At 38.3% G+C, this 18,756-nt stretch overlaps 1 protein-coding gene across 2 annotated transcripts in view; it reads right to left on the bottom strand.

The window, feature by feature from the left end:
* Window positions 1-4,880: 4,880 nt before the first annotated feature.
* LOC120532582 (calcium-activated potassium channel subunit beta-3-like) overlaps window positions 4,881-18,756 on the bottom strand; it is a 39,052-nt gene continuing 25,176 nt past the window's right edge. For both annotated transcript variants that reach the window (XM_039758715.1, XM_039758707.1), the window contains 2 exons: window positions 7,354-7,552; window positions 4,881-7,194 (listed from right to left, as the gene is read on the bottom strand). In XM_039758715.1, the coding sequence (XP_039614649.1) occupies window positions 6,793-7,194; window positions 7,354-7,552 (601 nt within the window). In that variant the 3' untranslated portion in view covers window positions 4,881-6,792. The remainder of the gene's footprint in view (window positions 7,195-7,353; window positions 7,553-18,756) is intronic.

The raw sequence follows: 18,756 nt of genomic DNA, 5'->3' as shown, positions 1-18,756 counted from the left end.
TATTACATATGTTTTAGTGCTTATGGCTAACATTACAGATGCAGTATGCACAGTTAATCAGCAGCTCTACTCAGGGTATGCTAAGCTGAAGCAGTGAATCTCCAGCCAGGAGTTAAAAGCTGAGAGAAAAAGAGAATCTCTTCTAGTAGCAGGCAGACCATTCCACAGCTTTGGGGCCCTGTAACTAAAAGCTCCACCTCCCACTGTTATTTTATTAATCCTTGGAATCAAAAGCAGACCAGCATCTTGAGATCTTAATGTATTTTCTGGTTTGTAAGTCATAAGTTCAGATACTGTATGTGTTAAAAGGAGGATTTTGAAATCTATCCTAAACTTAACCAGGAGCCAGTTAAGGACTTGAGAACTGGAGTTATGTGTTTGTATTTTCTTGTTCTTGTAATAATTCATGCAGCAGTGTTTTGGATTAACTGGAGGCTATAAAAAGTACAATTTGAATATCCAGTGAACACCGCTTTGCAGTAGTGAATTCCAATGGAAATAAATGCAAGAATTAATTTCTCAGTATCCTGCATATTTAGAAAAAGTTTCATTTTCCATTCCATTAATTTTTTAAAAACCTGTTTAAGTGTCAAAGATAATGCCTAGCATGGGAAAGGCACTATAGAAATAGAATGTGTTATCATTATTATTAGATTGTAGGCTGATTCAGTAAAATTACCAGTGATTCTGACTGAGTTAAATGAAAAAATATTGTTGCGATCAGCACCATTCCCTCCAATAATTAACATCTGTGTTCAAAGACAAGCCGTTCTCATTCATCCACTCCTTTAACTCCCTAAAACATCTAATGAAGGATGACATCGGAAAAACGTCATTTAGTCTAAACTAAAAAAGGTATAATCTGTTGTGCAAGTGAAAATTAACATTATGTTTGATAAATCCCAGTGGAAGCATGTAAAGTGAAAACAGAAAAGGTCAATCCAACTTTCTCCTGCTGAAAGGCGAATGCCACAAAAAAGGACAACAAGCTTTCTAAAATTCATTCCCATTGTTACTGTCTACCAAAATGTCTGGCCGTCCTGTGATTTGGACAAAAGAAGAAAATGTTGCCACTACATAAAAATGGTAAGTGCTCTAAGAATGACAATCTGTGAGGTAGCAGTTGCGATAGGGTGTAATCATAGGTCATTTGAATCCAGAATCCATTAACCTGTAAACTTGACCAAAGCCTGAGCACAATGGATATCCAGACTGTTAACTCCTGAAATGAACATCACTACATCTGATATTCCAAGCAGAAACGCAAGACAGAGTTTAATAAATGGGAATGAAACATGGATATGTCACTACAAACTGGAGACCAAACAACAGTCTAAACCAGGGGATCTCAAATTCGGCCCTGGGGATCCACTGCTATTGTGTGTCAACAATCCAAGTGGGCTGCACAATAAGAAATTGCTTAAACAGAACATAAGACATTTACCTGGAAATGACATTGATATTTGTTGAATATCATTTGGAGTTGGATAAAACAAGGATAACCTTTCTTTGGTGTTTTAAGCGAAAAAGAATTTGTGAGCAAGCAAGCAAAGAGCAACAGGAAACTTTGATAGCGCACAATCTCAAAGAAAGTGAAAGGCAGGGAACAGCAACTTCTGCATTCTCTTCATAAAGACTCATAGTTATATCACGTGTGGTTTGAAAATTACACTTGCAACATTTTTTTTTCTTTTAAATGCAGAAGAACAAGAGAAGTAAAATGAGATCAGTTTGAGGTAAAACAACATACATATTATAGAAAAAATACCTGTAGCCACACATTGGGGGTATGTCTGGTGGTCCAGAACGGAGTTTGCGAACCACTGATGCAGAGATGAGCAGTTAAATGAGACAATTATCTTGCAAACAAGGATCTTTTTACAAATATTCATTTAACTTCCGGTATTCTACACAAATTAACACAAAAGGTGAAAAAGCTACTTTTCACTGTGACTTGTGCTACTTGTAAATGAACCCTTTTAACATTGTAATTTAGGGTTTTTAGTAAGCAATTATAAACCAATGCACATATTTATCAAGCGGCTCAGAGTAGGAAAACAGTCGCAACTGGCTTAGAGATATCACACATTTCGTTCTAGTCTTAGGAGTAAAAGCATTTTATCCAATTTTCTCATTTAGGAAACTTCTTAACTTCCCCGGGATTTAGGAGAGCTGGTGAGCTACCCTAACTTACTAGAATTTGCCAGAAGATGGTGTTCAATCAAAGATCAGCATGCACATTCCAGGAAATGATTTGGAAATGCTGCACAGGAATAAACTCATAAAAAGATCTCAATTTGATTTTGATGGAATAATATTGGTAACAAATCTACTGCATCATGTGATCACTGTTGTCCATGTGGAGAAGCCATGCACAGTCAGCCAAAATTAAAGTGTTGGTAACGTTTCTCACGTTTTCCACCTTACAACACACAAGGTAATACACAGATGAATACATTTCCACAGCACCCCACGAGGTAACGTTAAAACAAGCTGCATTCATGCATATTCCTGTTTTTTCTTTTTTCACGTTGATGTGATTGATGGCACACACATAAAGATCATTGCCCCAAGTGTGGATAAACAGACATATGTGAATCTCAAGTGACATCACAGTATCTTCACACAGGTGGACTTGGATGCAAACTGTACTCTATAATAGCATGTTACTGTGAAGATAGGTAGGGCTGGGCAGTTGATGACAGTGAAATGTCACACAGGTACACTGAACTTTACATTCTACAAACCCCTGGCACATTTGTGTATTACACTTTACAAGCCCAGAAAGAGGCTGAGAAAACAAAACGGACCCTTTATGAGAGATAGCAGAAACAACAGGAGTTGTCAAATCAACCATCTGGTGTATTCTTAAAAAGAAGGAATGCACTGGTGAGCTCAGCAACACCAGAAGGTCTGGAAAACCACAGAAGATATCTGTGCTGGATGATTGCAGAATTCTGTCCTTGGTGAAGAAGAACCCCTTCACAACATTTAGCCAAAATGAGAACACTCTGTGGGATCTATCATTACTGAAGTCTACAATCAAGAGAAGACTTCATGTAGATAAGGAATGAGGCTTTACCACAAGGTGTAAAGCACTGGTAATCCTTAAGCATAGAAAGGGCAGATTAGACTTCGCCAGAAAATATTGTTAAAAAAAAAACAGTTCAGTTTTGGAACAGGCTCTTTTAAACCAGGGGTCCTCAATCACAGTCCTGGAGGGCCGCAGTGGCTGAAGATTTTTGTTCTAACCCGGTTGTTTAATTAGAAAGCAATTTTTGCCAATAATTTAATTTCATGGCTTGTTAGTGCTTTAACTCTGCTATGTCAGGTAATTCTCATATCCTAGATTTTCTTCCCCTTTCTAAGGATATCATCCAAATGATTTGAAGGCTAAAATGGATGAGTAATTCTCAGTCTTTCACTTTTTTCTCCTCATTTTCCTTCCAGTATTTAATTAAACCCAATAGTGCCTGATCAATACACACAGGTGTAAATGGTAACAAGCTAAATGGAGAAATGCTGCTCTCTTTTGTCATTTGCATGTTATTGCTAATTGGGAGCAATTAAAAACCAAGAATGCAGCTGTTTAAGACTAAAATAAGCAATAAGAGTTAAAAATCTTAACGAGCGAGACAACTAAAGTGAAGCAGAAGTGTTACTTGACCAATAAGTGCTTCTTTTTAAGCAGTTGGGTTGGAGCAAAAACCTGCAGCCACTGCGGCCCTCCAGGACTGTGATTGAGGACCCGTTTTAAACAAATGAAATTAAGAATCATATGTACCAGAATGATGAAGAGAAAAGAGTATGGAGAAGAGAAGGAACAGCTAATGATCTGGAGCATACCGTATCATCTGTGAAACATGGTGGAGGCAGCATTATGGCATAGGCATTTGTGACTGCCAATGGAAGTGGGTCATTGGTGTTTATTGATGATATAACTGCTGGTAGAAGTAGCAGGATGAATTCTGAAGTGTGTGGGGTTATGCTGTCTACTCAGCTTTAGCAAAATGCTGCAAAACTGATAGGATGACATTTCATAGTACAGATGGACAATGAGCCAAATCATACTGCGAAAACAACCCAAATGCTTTTCAAGGCAAAGAAGTGAAATATTCTTCAATGGCCAAGTCAGTCAACTGATCTTAACCCAACTGGACATGCATTTCACCTGCTGAAGACAAAACCGATGGCAGTAAGTCCAACTAACAAGAAGCAACTGTAGGCAGTTGCAATGAAGGCCTTGAAAAGTATCACTAAGGTGGAAACCCAGCTCTTGGAGAAGGCCATGGGGTCCAAACATCAAGCAGTCATTGATGGTACAGGATTTTCAACCAAGTATTGGAAATGATTGTTATATCAAGGATCTTTATTGTCATTCCATCATCCATTTGCAGAAACAGAATTCGGTACTCATATTCATTGTTAGTTTCTCCAAATACTTTTGAGCCTCTGAAAAAGTGGGGACCATGTATAAAAGTGCCTGTCTTTTTTAAATGGCTCATACAATGTTTTTGTAGAACACCTTAAATTCAAACACCAAGTCTATACTTCAATCACATCTTGATTGCTTCACTTCAAATCCATTGTGGTGGCGCACAGAGCCAAAATCATGAAAATTGTATCAAAGTCCAAATACTTATGGACCTAACTGTAAGTGAGATTCACTCTAGATGTGCAGCAAATGACTCTGGAAGACTGGAACAGTGTATGTGACTTCAGAAACCGTGCAAAAATAGCCATGGCTAGAGTTTCAGTAACTATTCCTTTACGAAGTGTTTCTCAACAGAGAGAAGTTGATTCGTCTGGAAGTTCTGCTGTGGATCATTCACTGTTAAATAAACTTTCCTGTTATCGGCAACTCACATTCGGTGTGTGTGTGCCTTGGTCTTTCTATCTTGGTGCTCATTACTGTATTTGTTGATGGTGTTGTAAAGTGTCAACAATTACAATGCGCAATATCTTGCCTCATTATGTTTTCTTTCTTCTTCTTCTTTAACTCCTACTGCTTTGAATGTTATTATTATTGTGGTGAAGCCTTAGCATATCAGAATACTACAAAACATCATCATGATTTCCATGGAAACTACAAAATGCCTTCATGGGTGCCGGGTTGTGGCCCAGGTTGCTGTGATGCCATTCACTCTCAAATGTGGATGCCTACTCTTTGCTGGGACATCATTCTCAAATGTGGAGTGGAGTAGGTGTAAGAAGCTTCATACATACTCCTCATGTCCTAGACTGAGGTAGGACATATTCTTAACCCTAGTCAGACGTTTAGGGCAATCCCTTGGAGTAATTCTGAGATGCTTGATAAATAAAAGTTGAGAAGACATTATGTTCTGTGAGATCTACAGTTTTCCGCATTCTATTCAATCATTTTATATACAAATGAACATTTGCTGAAATTAAAAATGTAAGCAACAGCAGTCTACACATTACCTCCCATACCCCCTCTCCCCAACCTCATTCCATCTCTGTAATAATTGTCACGTTTTCTCATTTACTTTGCTAATCCAATTCATTATCTTGAGTTCTCTCATGTTTATTAGAAATATTAACACTAGTTTGTGAAAGAAGGAAAAAAAAACTTTAGTTTTTCCTTGCAAGGTGCTTGTATCAGGCTTTGATAAATGACTGCATTCTCACAGTGTAAAGCTGGCCACCTAGTAAGGAATCATATAGTAGAAACAGAAAGTCATTTGGTGATGTGCAGCTGAAGCAGAGTCAGAGTAAAGGTCAGGACAATAGCCAGATCGAGAAAAGCCAAGGCACAAACAAACCAAGATCAGAACAACTAACTACCATTAAATAGTCCAAAAGGCCCATGCCAATGCCAAAGTGATGTTCTTCTTCTTAGACGTGTCTGGACATCAGAAGAGTAGCAGGGTTTGGTGTCACCGCTTCTGGAAGAGTATGAATGCTTAAAGCTTGTTTTAGAATATTTCTGTCGTTATTTTATCGAAAAGTAGATGGTTGATGAATGGGAATCCCAAACCCAATTGTATTTTCTCTGCTGGTCCTGGGATCCCAATATTTGTTGTATTATAATTATAAATCACTTCTTTAAAGAAATAGGTTAACAGTGAGAACAGTGTATTGCTAAAGATTCACAGGTTTTAGAAAATCTTTATAAACCTTAGAATAAAGTACTGACAAAAACATATATTTTTTTTGTTTTTTTTTTTACAAAGCTTAAAATATAAAGCAGAACAATACTAGGGTCCTTGTATAAAAATAACAGGATATTAGGATGCTGTTAAGAAGAATAAAAACAATCTTTTGCTGTCTCTGTGGCAACTTCTATCACTTGATAGAGCAGAGTGTGGTGTCTATAACTCTGAATTTTAAAAAGTGAAAGAAAGCAGACAGAGAACGTAACATTCTCAAACCAGCCAAGTTCAGTTGAGGATTGCATGGGTCCGGATAGCCCACCAGCCTGAGGTGCAAGGCAGGAATCAACCCAGGATATCCATCGAATGAGCACATTTCCACAGGACTAGAGTTTTGGGATGTGAGAGAAGAAAACCTGTGAACTATGACCAGCATGGATTTGTGAAGCAGGAGAGTTAACCATTGATCCATCATGCCATCCCACAGAGTGTAAGTACATTTCAGTATTTTTCCAAACTTTAAACACCACTAAAAGTAAGATAAAATTAGTCAGATATCTAATTCATTGTGCTTCTAAAGTCCAGTAGCATTGTTTGAACAAAATTATTTATCCCCGATGGTGGATTCCAAACACTAAGCAACCAGTTAAAAATAAATCAACAAAGCAACATGTCTACTTCAGGAAAGGGGGGCATGTTGCATCTGTTTAGGCCTCCAACGCAAAATTTTGTCCAGCCTCCTAGGCCTGCTCTCCATTGAGTCTTCTGAAGATGGCGTGAGGGCTTGCGTCTCCTCTTGGGCCGCTGAAAACTCGGCGCACATCTGCGAGAGGTGCTGTGTGAGCTTGACCATTCCAACGATCAGCGCCCCCCCAATCAGCATCAGAGTAGGCCAAAACAGGCAGTGGAACACCATTGTGGTGTCGTACTTCCTAAACATGATGGCATCTTCTGGCTTTTTTTCTGGGTTATAGTAGCAAGGGAAGACTGAGCCATTTGAGTGGTGCAACGAACGCTTTATTTTCTCTGCTTCACTTAGCAGTTCATTTCTATCTCTCAAGCATTTTGGGATGTAGAAGCACTGAAACAACAGAAATATGATACAGTATTTTAGTGGCTGATATTTGTCAAGCTTGTTGTAGTAAGAATACAATGTATGTGGAAAGAGAACACCAAATATAAGCCTTTAGTTGATCAGAGTATTTATTTTAAGCAAATGGAAGTACTGGAAATGGATTACCTTTGGGTTTAACTGAATAGCTTCATCATTATAGTGCAGTAGGACTTTTCGTCTGGTGTGGGAAAGGTTCACAAAGACCTGGAGGCAGGGATACTTGGCTTGTCCTCTGCAGTCAACCCCACACATAAATGAACATTCAATCCAGTCTTCAAGGATGTCGGCTCTCATCACCGTACAGTTTGACTTCTCACTAAAAATACTGAGGAAATATACAATCATCAACTTGTTCATTATGCTTCATTTAATATACAGAGTTCTGTCTGGATGACAATTTCCCAGTACAAGAGTTTCAATAATTATTGAATTTTGATTACAGGGTATAGAGGTTCAAGGATTTGCTCTAAAGTACCAATGTAGTTAAGTAGTAACAACTATCCAAAGCATGCAAACATCAAGCAAGCAAGAAAGGCAAACTCAAGGAGATCATTCAGTGCAAGTTGTCCCAGTATTTCATCCAGGACTTTAAGACCCAAATTAGGTCCTCACACTGCTTAGAGGAAGTGGAATTCTGTTAGTCTTTCAGAGGTAGGGCATGCCATTTAGTCCTGCGATGAACTTGGCTGTTCTTCTTGGAACAGCTTTTAGAGCTGCTAATGTCTTTTGGAGGTGTGAAGACCGGCTGTACACACACACTACTCAGCACGTACCCTAGTTATAGCATAAAGTTCTTTGAATTGTTTTAACGTTATAACTTAACAAAGAATTTGTCATTTCTTCCGAATATAACATGAAGAATAAAAATGCCGCATAAACCCACTTTTTAATAACTCAGTGGGAAAGTGACATTCTACATTATCTCTAATTAGAAAAAAATCTAATTGTCTCTTAGAGGATATGTCCAAAACATTTTTAAAATATGGGAACAATTCATTAATATAATTTTAGAATAAGCATGATGGGCCCACGATTGACTCTATTATGCTATTAATTGTTTAATTATATTTAAAATGTTTTTTTTCTGTATTGTATCATTCTTTCTTTTTCTTTTTCTCTTGGGTGAGGGTTAAATCCTTTTCTTTTCTTTGTATTTTTAATTTTCTTTGGACTTATTTAGATGAAATTTTTTCTAATTTTTTATGTTGGTATCCTTTGTTAAATAGAGTAGTATGCTGGTAATGCAATTTTGTATAAGTATTAACCTCCAAATGATTTGCTAGTTTGCCACTTGCATACCTGCACTAGCTATCCTCTGTTAATAACTAATGTTCATTTTACCTACAGGAAGTACCGGACAATTCTTCTATTCTGAATACTGCCTACTTTGTTTTTAATGCCAAGCCAGCACATCACAACCCCAAATTGAAAAACAATGGCAATCCATGTCAGCGTTCCACATATGGCTTACTTGTTCTTATTGTTTATGTTTGTTCTATGTGTTTTACTTATTAGAAAGAAAACAAATGTAAAACTTATTTTTCCAGCAAAGCACCAAACATGTTATCCCTTCAAGGAAACCAGAAGGACAGATGGCCCACTTATGAGACCCATGTGATGCTCAGGTTGCAATTTTGATAAGGAGTATAAATTTTGTGCAGAAGCACAAGCCTAAATATGTACTCAAAGTATTCCAGTGACCTAATAGTTAGTCTGGCCAAATTGCACTGCAGGATCAATTCACAATAGATCGTGACAGACCATATATGTCACAGGAACATGGCTGAGTCCAAATTATTATTCATTGCTTAGAAATAAAAGAGGGAATGGGTGATTTCCGGACAACAGGCAATAGTGGCATATCTCCAACTATCAGGCAGGCATAAAGCCACTATGTCAATGAGATTGTGTTAAAAGATTAAATCTTAATGTCTCTTTCACATGACTATCGGGCCATGTGCGCTTCAGGACTACATCAGGTGTTAGGCAGGATGGGATACCAGTCCATTGTTAGGTCCGCTAACACACACACCACACTCATGCAGGGCCCAATTATAATCGTCGATTAATTTACCTTGTTAGTCTTTGTGAAACAGGGATGTGCGATCAGGGGAGGCAGGTGAGACAAAGCCTCACCTGTCATCATAAAACATAAAAAAATAATAATAAAATAAATTTGTTCACCAGTCTGAGCTATAAGTTTGTTTTCTGTATGATTCCAATCATTTTGTTCATTTTATAGTCAAAATTGCTGAAATGGCACATTTCCTGTACAAATACAGGGGGAAAACCTGAGGTACGGTAGCGATGAGCCTCACCTCGGACTGCACTGTCCCTCACACACTGGGTTGATATATGCAATTGGCGCGTGCCTGTTGCTATCTCTCTGTTTGATGCCAATATAATGTTTGCAGACTCGTTTATTATACACCCTGACTTTCCACAGTCTGGTTAATATCTTTAATGAATGTGTGTGACATATTTAGTCTTGCTGATCGGACATAAAACCGCAGTGAAAAGGCACAAGGTAAGGCAGACAGTACCATGTCGCACAGAATGGGAGGATGTGAGCCCTACAGGTGCTTGTTGCTGCTGTTCTTCAATGCAGAGGCTCTCGGTGCCAATAAGTTAGCGATATCAGATAATCAACTGCACTGCAGCAATCCATTTATTTTTTTTTTTTTTTTTGACTGACTGACAAAATTAAAATTAAATTTTTTTAAACTAAAGGAAAATAAGGAGGACTTTTCCAAGAAAGTGACAGAGATTTTCATAGAGAAGTATAGGCGCATGGATTTCATTTACAAATAAAGGTAAGACCATAAACGGTTTTCAATTTTATAAAAAATGCGTTCAGACTAAGAAAAAAACCTTAAATAAAATATTGTTTTGTTTTTCTTGTTATCCTTTTGTTGTATTAAAATTGATTAAAGCATCAGAATTAAAAGCTTTTAAAAACAACTAAATATTTCAATTAAGGTCAAAATTGAAATCCGTTTTTTTTGTACACCGCTCAGTACTTTAATATGTATTGAATGAGTATGAATTGTGAAATTGCAACGGCAAATTTAGAACACATGGAGGGTACACAGCAAACAAGCTCTCTCCGCTCTCTCTCTTGTTGCTATAAATATAACGTTCTTTCTCAGCCAAATATGTACCTTACCTATCTGTGTGTAAAGAATGCTGAGATTTGAAACATAACCAGTAGTCAGTTGGCGAATACGCTACTCTTTTGGGTTCATATGTTTGTAAATCTGACTCTGAAGGAGTCAGTGCCTCACCAGCCATGAAACTCACCGCACGTCACTGTTGCAAAATGGGAGGAAAATGGGAGTACTCCTAAGGAATGCAGACATGGGGAGACATGCAAACTCTACTCTGATGACCACCATGCTGCATGGTTTCAATAATTACAATCTGTCAGTTTATTTTCTTACATGACAAAGTATCACTTTGGACCTTTGCTATTCAGAAATTACTAGAAATATGCAGTCCAACTACATTGGACCACTATATATACCTCAGGTGTAGGTGCTAACCTTCTACAGTCAAGACACTAGTGAACAACAGCTTGGCCTATTTCAAGACCACCAAGTAGGGCATTTTTATTGACTCTGCCTCTGGTCCAATGAGTATTTTTGTAATATGCAGTGTTTCTAACAGTAAGATAAAGTTATACCCAATTTAAAAAAAATCACAAAAATAATATTATTTAAAACAAACTTTGAAAAACAAAATTTGACATTGTTTCAAATGTTAGACCACTGTACAAAATTACAGGCCTGGCCTGATAAAGGCTAACAGACAGGAAAGCTAGGTGTGTTCATTTTTGACATTGAAGATGACCCACTTAAAGGTTTTGTTTCTTTCAGAGATCATATTTAAACACAAGAAACTGTAGTTTCTGTACTATAACTTGCCTGGAGAAGGGGTCTAAGCTGCCATGAACACTTGCCTGTTGTAATCTGTTCAGTTAGCCAACAAAAGGTGTCATTTTGCTTTACTTCTCATTACAGGCAAACTAAAAGAAATACAACTAGAAACAATCCACCTCCCCTACTAATCTACTTTATGCACCCTCTCTGACTTCTCCCAGAAACACCTCCATGATTTAGTGGTACAATTTCTGGATTGAGCCAACAGGGCAAATAAAATGGAGCTGAAATGTTTTATTAGATTTAGATAGTGTAGTGATTGCAACTCCACATGGAATGAATGGAAGGACGACTTATGCAAGTGAGTGCATATCAAATATTGGTACATTTTTAATTGCTTTGTTCTTTTCCCTGTTCCTGTTGGAGAGACAATGACAAACTATAAGTGCACCTAACCTTACCAACACACCCACAGTATAAAAATAGTTCACGCTCTGCTTCACAAGGTTTCTGTTTCTGCCATGACAACTGCTCTCATTTTTGTGGCGCTGAAATGTTTGGGAAAACTACCAATATTTCACATCAAATGTATTTTTGAGGTTCTACAAGACTCACTTCTGCTTAACTGTAAAATTAAGAGCTTGGTGAATGACGTGACGCCCCTAGAAATTGAGCGTTGACATTCAGCACATAGACATGCAGGCCACCTTCTGTTTATTCACTATGGTGATAGTAGCCATACTATCTATGTATCTTACTTGCATGTCCTATCAACTCTAAATGAGTTGCCAATCTCCAGTGCCATGAATGTAAAAACATACAAAACATCATTGAAATTAATGGAAAATACCAATCATATACCTGAAGTACTATTTACAGCTGTTTCTATGCTTCCAGTACCTGTACCCTTGTTGATAAATATGGAAATACACATAAACAGTCTTGATATGAATACAAATAATACGTTCTATCTTTATTACAATCATTCCCTCTATACTATAAGTCTTCAAGCTTAAGACAACACAGGTAAAGACAGGCAACAAAACATAAGTGTTGAAGGGCTCCAGAAGCCTGGCCATTGTCCATTTGGAATTTGCATGTGCTTCCCCTGCCCACATGGGTCTTCCTTCCACATCTCTAATTCTAATTGTGAATGTGAGTGTGTGTGTGTCTGTGCATGACTCGGTGCTGTGTTGGACTGTCAGCCTCTCCATGGCGTTTACAGCCTTGTGTGTTGTGCTCTGGCAACACACAACCCTAAATTTGATTAAGTGAGTTCAAGAGTGTTATGAGCATCTGTGTGTGTAGTGGATTATATAGGGTCAGGTCTAAATATGCAATTTTCATTATGCTATAACTTATTAAGTTTATTACATAGGAAATCACCCAAAAAATCCAAGACCATCGAGAAGTGTGCAAACTGATGACATGAAGAATCGTCTTTGCGCCGAATTGGAATCGTCCCCACATAAATCAAAGTCATCTAGACGATCTGGATCTGCATAATTAGATCTGGACCACCCTGTACAGGTCACAAAGAAAGTTGCTTTTAAGTCACTTTTTACACTCAACTACATAAAAGTTATAAAAAATATAGCCTGCATTTAATTTAGTTTGGTCAGTTCTTTCATTCGTCCAGTGCCTGGCAGTTAGAAGAAAAGTATATACTTTCATTATGGCTCACTGCTACTATTATGATAAGACCACTTAATAGATTTCAGATCTGAAATACTCGAGACAACCAACGGGCAAAATAAGTAAAAACATAAATGAATGTGTCGTTACCATGAAGAGTAAAACGTCAAAGAACTGTGATGGAACACTGACTGAGGAAATATATGAGCTTAAAAGAGGGAGCCGATGTGAAGTGACATGACTGGTGCTAAAAACGAGCTACAGCAACAGAGGTCACTGCGACAGATGAGGAAGATGAACCTTTCACAGGAGCTGCTGATTCAGTTCTACAGTACACAGCAGTCATCAAGGCTGGTCTCAGCTCACCCATAAGAGCGTGGTTCAGATCAGGGACTAAACATGACAAAAACAGGCTGCAACAAATAGTCCTGTCTGACGAAAATATCATTGGCGCCGGTCTGCCCACCTTGCAGGACTTGTACTATTCCAGAGTCATGAAACAGGCAGGAAGAATCATCACTGACCCTTCACATCCGGGCCACAACTTTTTTGAACATCTTCCATCGGCCAAGAGTTATCTCTGTATATATAAAATCTGTCTGTCTGTCCACTTTTCATGAGAGGACTACTTAACGGATTTAGATTGTTTTTTCCCCATACTTTGCTTGAAAATTCTGGTTGATTGAGTGACTTCCCTCATAGTATCATAGTTCGCTTGCAGTACCAATTTATTTGCGCGAATCCGAGAGACACACAGTGGACCAAGAGAGGGGGGTGGGGCCTTCCTCACTCACTCACCAGCCTCAGGACGTATTCCTTACCTCCACTTAGCTAGCAAATGAGTGGACTACATTACGGATTTAGATCAGGTTTTTTTCTATAATTTGCTTGAACATTCTGATTGATTTGTGACTTCTCTCATCGTGCTAAGAATCATAGTTCACTTGCAGGTGTGATATAGTCGTGCTAATCCAAGACAGGGGCTGAGGGCCAAGGAGAGGGGGAAGCGTGATATCAGGAATGGGGAGCTGGGCACGGCCCTCCTCACTGTCCTTTTTCACTTCTACGTGGGCGGAGCCGCGGGCATGGCTAGTAGATTAATATACGCCAAAACAAGCAGATATAAGAACAGTTTTTTTCCCACAGGCCATCAAGCCCACAACTGATTAATTCAGCTTAATCAGGCTGTGCATCACACCCCATGCCTCCCAGGGTCTTGTAATACTGTTTACATATTTGTTTTTCAGTGTTTATTTCAGCATTTCTTGCAGTTGCAGTCTACAGCTTGTATGCATATATATGTATACGTTCTCTATCTTATTTTTTTATCTCAGATGTGTGACTAACAGTTGTGTGTATCTCGATTATGTAACTTATACTTGGAGAGTCACCAAAACTGGAGTCAAATTCCTTGAATGTGTGCATATTTGGTCAATAAATGTGATTCTGATGAGTGATGTGGAAGAGTGGACTCGTTGTGATTGTCTGTTTTGACCCAAGGCCTAGCGCATTTAACAAAAGAAAAAGACTGTATGGGCTTAATATGCATTTTGGTAAAAGAGAGTATAATAAAGTCTGGTGTAAATTTACTGGGACTTCCAACTACATAAATAAAACATTTGCCACATACATCTATACTTCTCTGTGTCTTTAAAACCATGAGTCTAGTTTACACTTCTCACATGTGTCCATTTTGATGGCCTACTGTGATACGACTACATTTGGAATACGTATGTCTACTGTTTATATGATGCAGAAATACAGTGGTATGTTGCTAAATCTCATCCATGTAGTACTGTGACAACAGCAACTTCATTGTCAAAGTCAGTCAGTCAGTCAGTCAGTCATTATCCAACCCGCTATATCCTAACACAGGGTCAAAGTGTTTTCTACAAATACAAAAAATGTACTGTATATACTCGCGGATAAGTTCTCCCACGGATTAGTCGGGACTTGATTTTACAGTATAATTTCTGGCATTTTATAATGTCATTCGTATAAGTCGAATGCGGAAAACTCATGCTGTTGGTACAAGGGATTATGATATGCTAACACCCACCTGATAGAGTAACCACGGAGCACACTGTCTTTTTTTTTATGTGGATGTGGCAATGCGCTGTATCAGCATGTGCTCCTAACCTCTCTCTCTCTTTCTCTCTCTCTCTCTCTCTCTGTTGTGCCTACGTGACCACACAATAATACCCAAACTATTCCGAAGAGACATTTGCACTGTTTTGTGTTTTTGTATCTCACACCCTCATACATCTTTATCGTAAAAGCATCCCTTATCTACGATGGAGCTCTCGATCAGAAGAAAATATGAAGCTGGTTTTAAATGAAACGTCGTTGAAGTAGTGAAAGAAATTGGTAACTGCGCTGCTGCAACAAAATTCAGTGTGTCTGAGAAACTGATGCAAGATTGGAAGAGGCAAGAAGATGTTAAAAAAAATGAAGTGTTGCATTTTTGAAAAGGCGTATAAGTTGTTGCCTGATTTTATGATACATTTTTTGGGTTTCAAGACCTGACTTATACATGAGCATACACGGTAGTCAATGAATTTCTAACTTGTCATGTAGCAGCTTGACCCATAAAGCCCATAGGAAAAACTAGTGAGGAACAGGAATAAACATAAGGAATGGATCAAATAAGTATCGTGAATTCAACAGCCAAACATCTCACATACAAGACCTGCAGCCTTTCTGCATCTGACTGTATAGGTATTATATAGGCTGTATTGATGTTATTCCTGTGCCAAACAGGTGGGTGGCACATCCCCTTACCCCATGTCCTTTATCTGGTGTCTTAGCTCCAGGGCTACTCAACAGCTCGTCTTCTGAATATTGTGACTTTAAGTTCTGTTTCTAAGACACATGTGCTGGCAGCCCTAAACCTTAACTTGCACTTACACAGCTAGGTATGCAAGACAGACTCTTTGCTGTTTGTCCTTGCAGCAGGACAGCATAGGTCCATTTCTTGACTCTCTTGCCTAACTAATGATCACATAGCCCAAGCAACTTGATTCATCAGTCTTCTAGAAACCTCAGAGAATCTTGCAGACTCCTACCCTGGTTGAACTTCTCTCTCTCTCTCTCTCTTACATTAAGTGTCTCTGTTAATAGTCTTCCAGAACTCCAGGCACACTTAGCAGGAATTCTGCCCCATGGTGGTACCTTTCTTCGTAGCCTGGCAAGACAACACACATGTCATCCCTATTAGGGTGTCTATCACACTTTTTCTTTGGACTTTGCTTTGCCCAGGCCCTGTGCTCTGCCACCCATAATGCACAACCTTTTCCTACAATCATTTTTTTTTTTGCTATTATTGTTATTGAGTGTATTGTTATTATGCTTCTTGATGATCTACTTCAGTTGCATATATATTGAATTATACAGTATAGTAGGTAGGTACGTTTATAAAAACTTTTCTATTCTGGTATTAATTATTAGAAGTATTTATTATCTCTAATGATTTTATTTCTGCCTGGATATACATAGTCTACCCCTATTGGGAATTTGTTTCTCTTAAAAACTGTGTATCTACAGTACATAAACACAACACATTAATTCAGAAAAGAATGATTTCCCAGCAGGCACTATTTGGGATCATAGCAAGCATTTTCTACATTATTTAAACAAATAACAGGAAAGCACAATCTGCTCATTTAATTGGCTAATATGTTATAGTTGTTTGTGACCAACAGTGTCTTTTTAATAATGTACTGTTGGCTTCAGTTAAATGCTGAGATGGAATACAATTAATCGGACCCCTCACATGAAGGCACCTTTTAAAGAATATGGGGGAAGGGGGCACAAAAACACTAGATGAAAAGTTAAAACATTACAGAAGCTGTAGGGGAAATGTGCAACCTGTGTGTCTCCCTAAATTATTAAAACTACAATTGAGTATGTTTTAAGTAATAGCTACTAAAAATAAATGGAGCACTTACAGTATTTATTAAAAGGACAGTTATTAAATGTACCAGCCATGTGGAATTTATAGATCCTTCCATATTATATTCTGGATACTCTGGTATTGTCCTCATATCCTAAAGATGTGGCACACTTTTACTGTGTTTCCTGTAAAGAACTGGCACCTCATCCAGGACTGGCACCTGCCTTGGCCCAGTACTACCTGCTGGTTATTCACCAACTCTCTTTGATCATCAATTGGGTTTAAAGGAGTTTGAAAGTGGATGGCAGAATGGATAATCAACTCAGATAAAGTACGGAAACTCAGGCTTTCCATTTCTTGAGGGGAACAGGAAAAACATGCAGAAGAGTCTGCTTAAGTGAAGCCAGAATATTTCTTTCTGATTAACTCTTAAACATCTTGAAGAATTCATGTGAGAGTAAAAAGAAGAAACCCATTGACCACAACAGAAAGGAAGTATAATATCAGCTCAAAAAACACAAAAGGAACTTATACATAGAAGAGAGGGAGAAATTTCTTTTTTGTAAATATTTTGGTACAAAATATTATTTCCTATTTTACTTTGAGGGGTGTATGTCTTCTGCCTATAGTAATAACCTGCTAATTCAATGGTACAGGAATATAGCAATAGTCCTATCTGCCATTCACTAGTGAATAAGCTACTCACTGACTCTCTAGATGTAGCAGGTCTGAAACACGATGAGGTGAATGTCTGAAACAGTGATGTCACAACACTATTGGCTAAGCTCAGCAAGCCCCCATCATGCTACACAACTTTTCCAGTGATTCTCTGTCATTTACATAACCTTAGCAAGTCTGGGACAGTTGGGACACACTTCGGTGACCATCAGGAACATAGTGTTGTATTCCCAGGAACTCAGTCACAGTGATCTATGATGAGCCACAACAAAAGACTTTGTCTTAAGTAACATGCATGACTTCTGTGTGTGTGAGAGATTGCTCAGCTGAAAGTACAGTACAATGCATACAATGCGGCCACAGGAAAAAAAGATAAAGGGATAATTTGGGCTGTAATAACACAAAAGAGTCTGGATTCTCAGATGTCTTGTGTTTGCTATTCCACAGGAAAAAGGCAGGCAGAGACTGTGAGTGAACTCGCCATACCTGGAAAACATTTGTACAGAAACTGCCGCTGTCAGACATCAGCTTGTAATACTTTGGAAATGTATAAATGTGCTGAGAAGTCATGTGGCAGCCTTATTCATGATCTGATTTTTCTGGGTTGACTAACAATGTTTGCAATGTGCTTACTCTCAAGAGCATATGTGCATCAGTTATAGACGTACAGAAACTGATTTGACTCCAAGAGACGTTTTACTGTTTATTATTAGATACACACAAAGCTTTATGTTTAATTACCATAACATCTTCCATAGAAAAAGCAAAACACTTGGTCATAAAAACCTGAAAAAAGTGTTTGTATTAAAATACACTAAAAATAATGGACTTTACATTTGTGCTGGTGATTAAAATGCAAGCTGACAATACCATTGCACCGTTTAATCTTTAGCCCTTCAGCAAAGCTCAGTACTAAATGGCTTTTTAAAGTAGTGGGAAGTAACTGACGGTCACCCAGCATAATATGAGAGGAGACAGAAGACTGCAGGAAACATGCAGAAGCAAAGGAGCAACCCCATCAAGCACCTACAGTGTGCACTGCAAATCTACAAATCTGATTACTCCATACACGGTCACTGGGAGACTCAGCCTATTTTGCTAGCGTGAAGCATAAATCAAGATGTCCCAGGGTACACCTATGTACATACCACCATTTAAATAAGCCTGTATGACTGTGGGATGTCGAAGGAATCCAGGAAGACAGTGACTGCATCAGAATTCACTCTGGAGCAGTGAAGCAGCAGCAAAAAAATGCAGTCACTCCTTTTGTTTATTAGATACTGACAATAAATATCACTTGCCCTTTGCTAAAATTAGATACATTTTATGTTTATGCTGTGAAAGGCGCTATATCAGTGCCAACCCGACACAGACTGACACCGGAGGCACACGTATAATTAAACACAAAGATTTATTGTCTTCACTCATGGGGCACATCTTCCCCGT

This window comes from Polypterus senegalus, chromosome 1, assembly GCF_016835505.1.
Source record: "Polypterus senegalus isolate Bchr_013 chromosome 1, ASM1683550v1, whole genome shotgun sequence".
Lineage (NCBI taxonomy): Eukaryota > Metazoa > Chordata > Cladistia > Polypteriformes > Polypteridae > Polypterus > Polypterus senegalus.
This window is presented reverse-complemented; position numbering and strand designations above follow the sequence as displayed.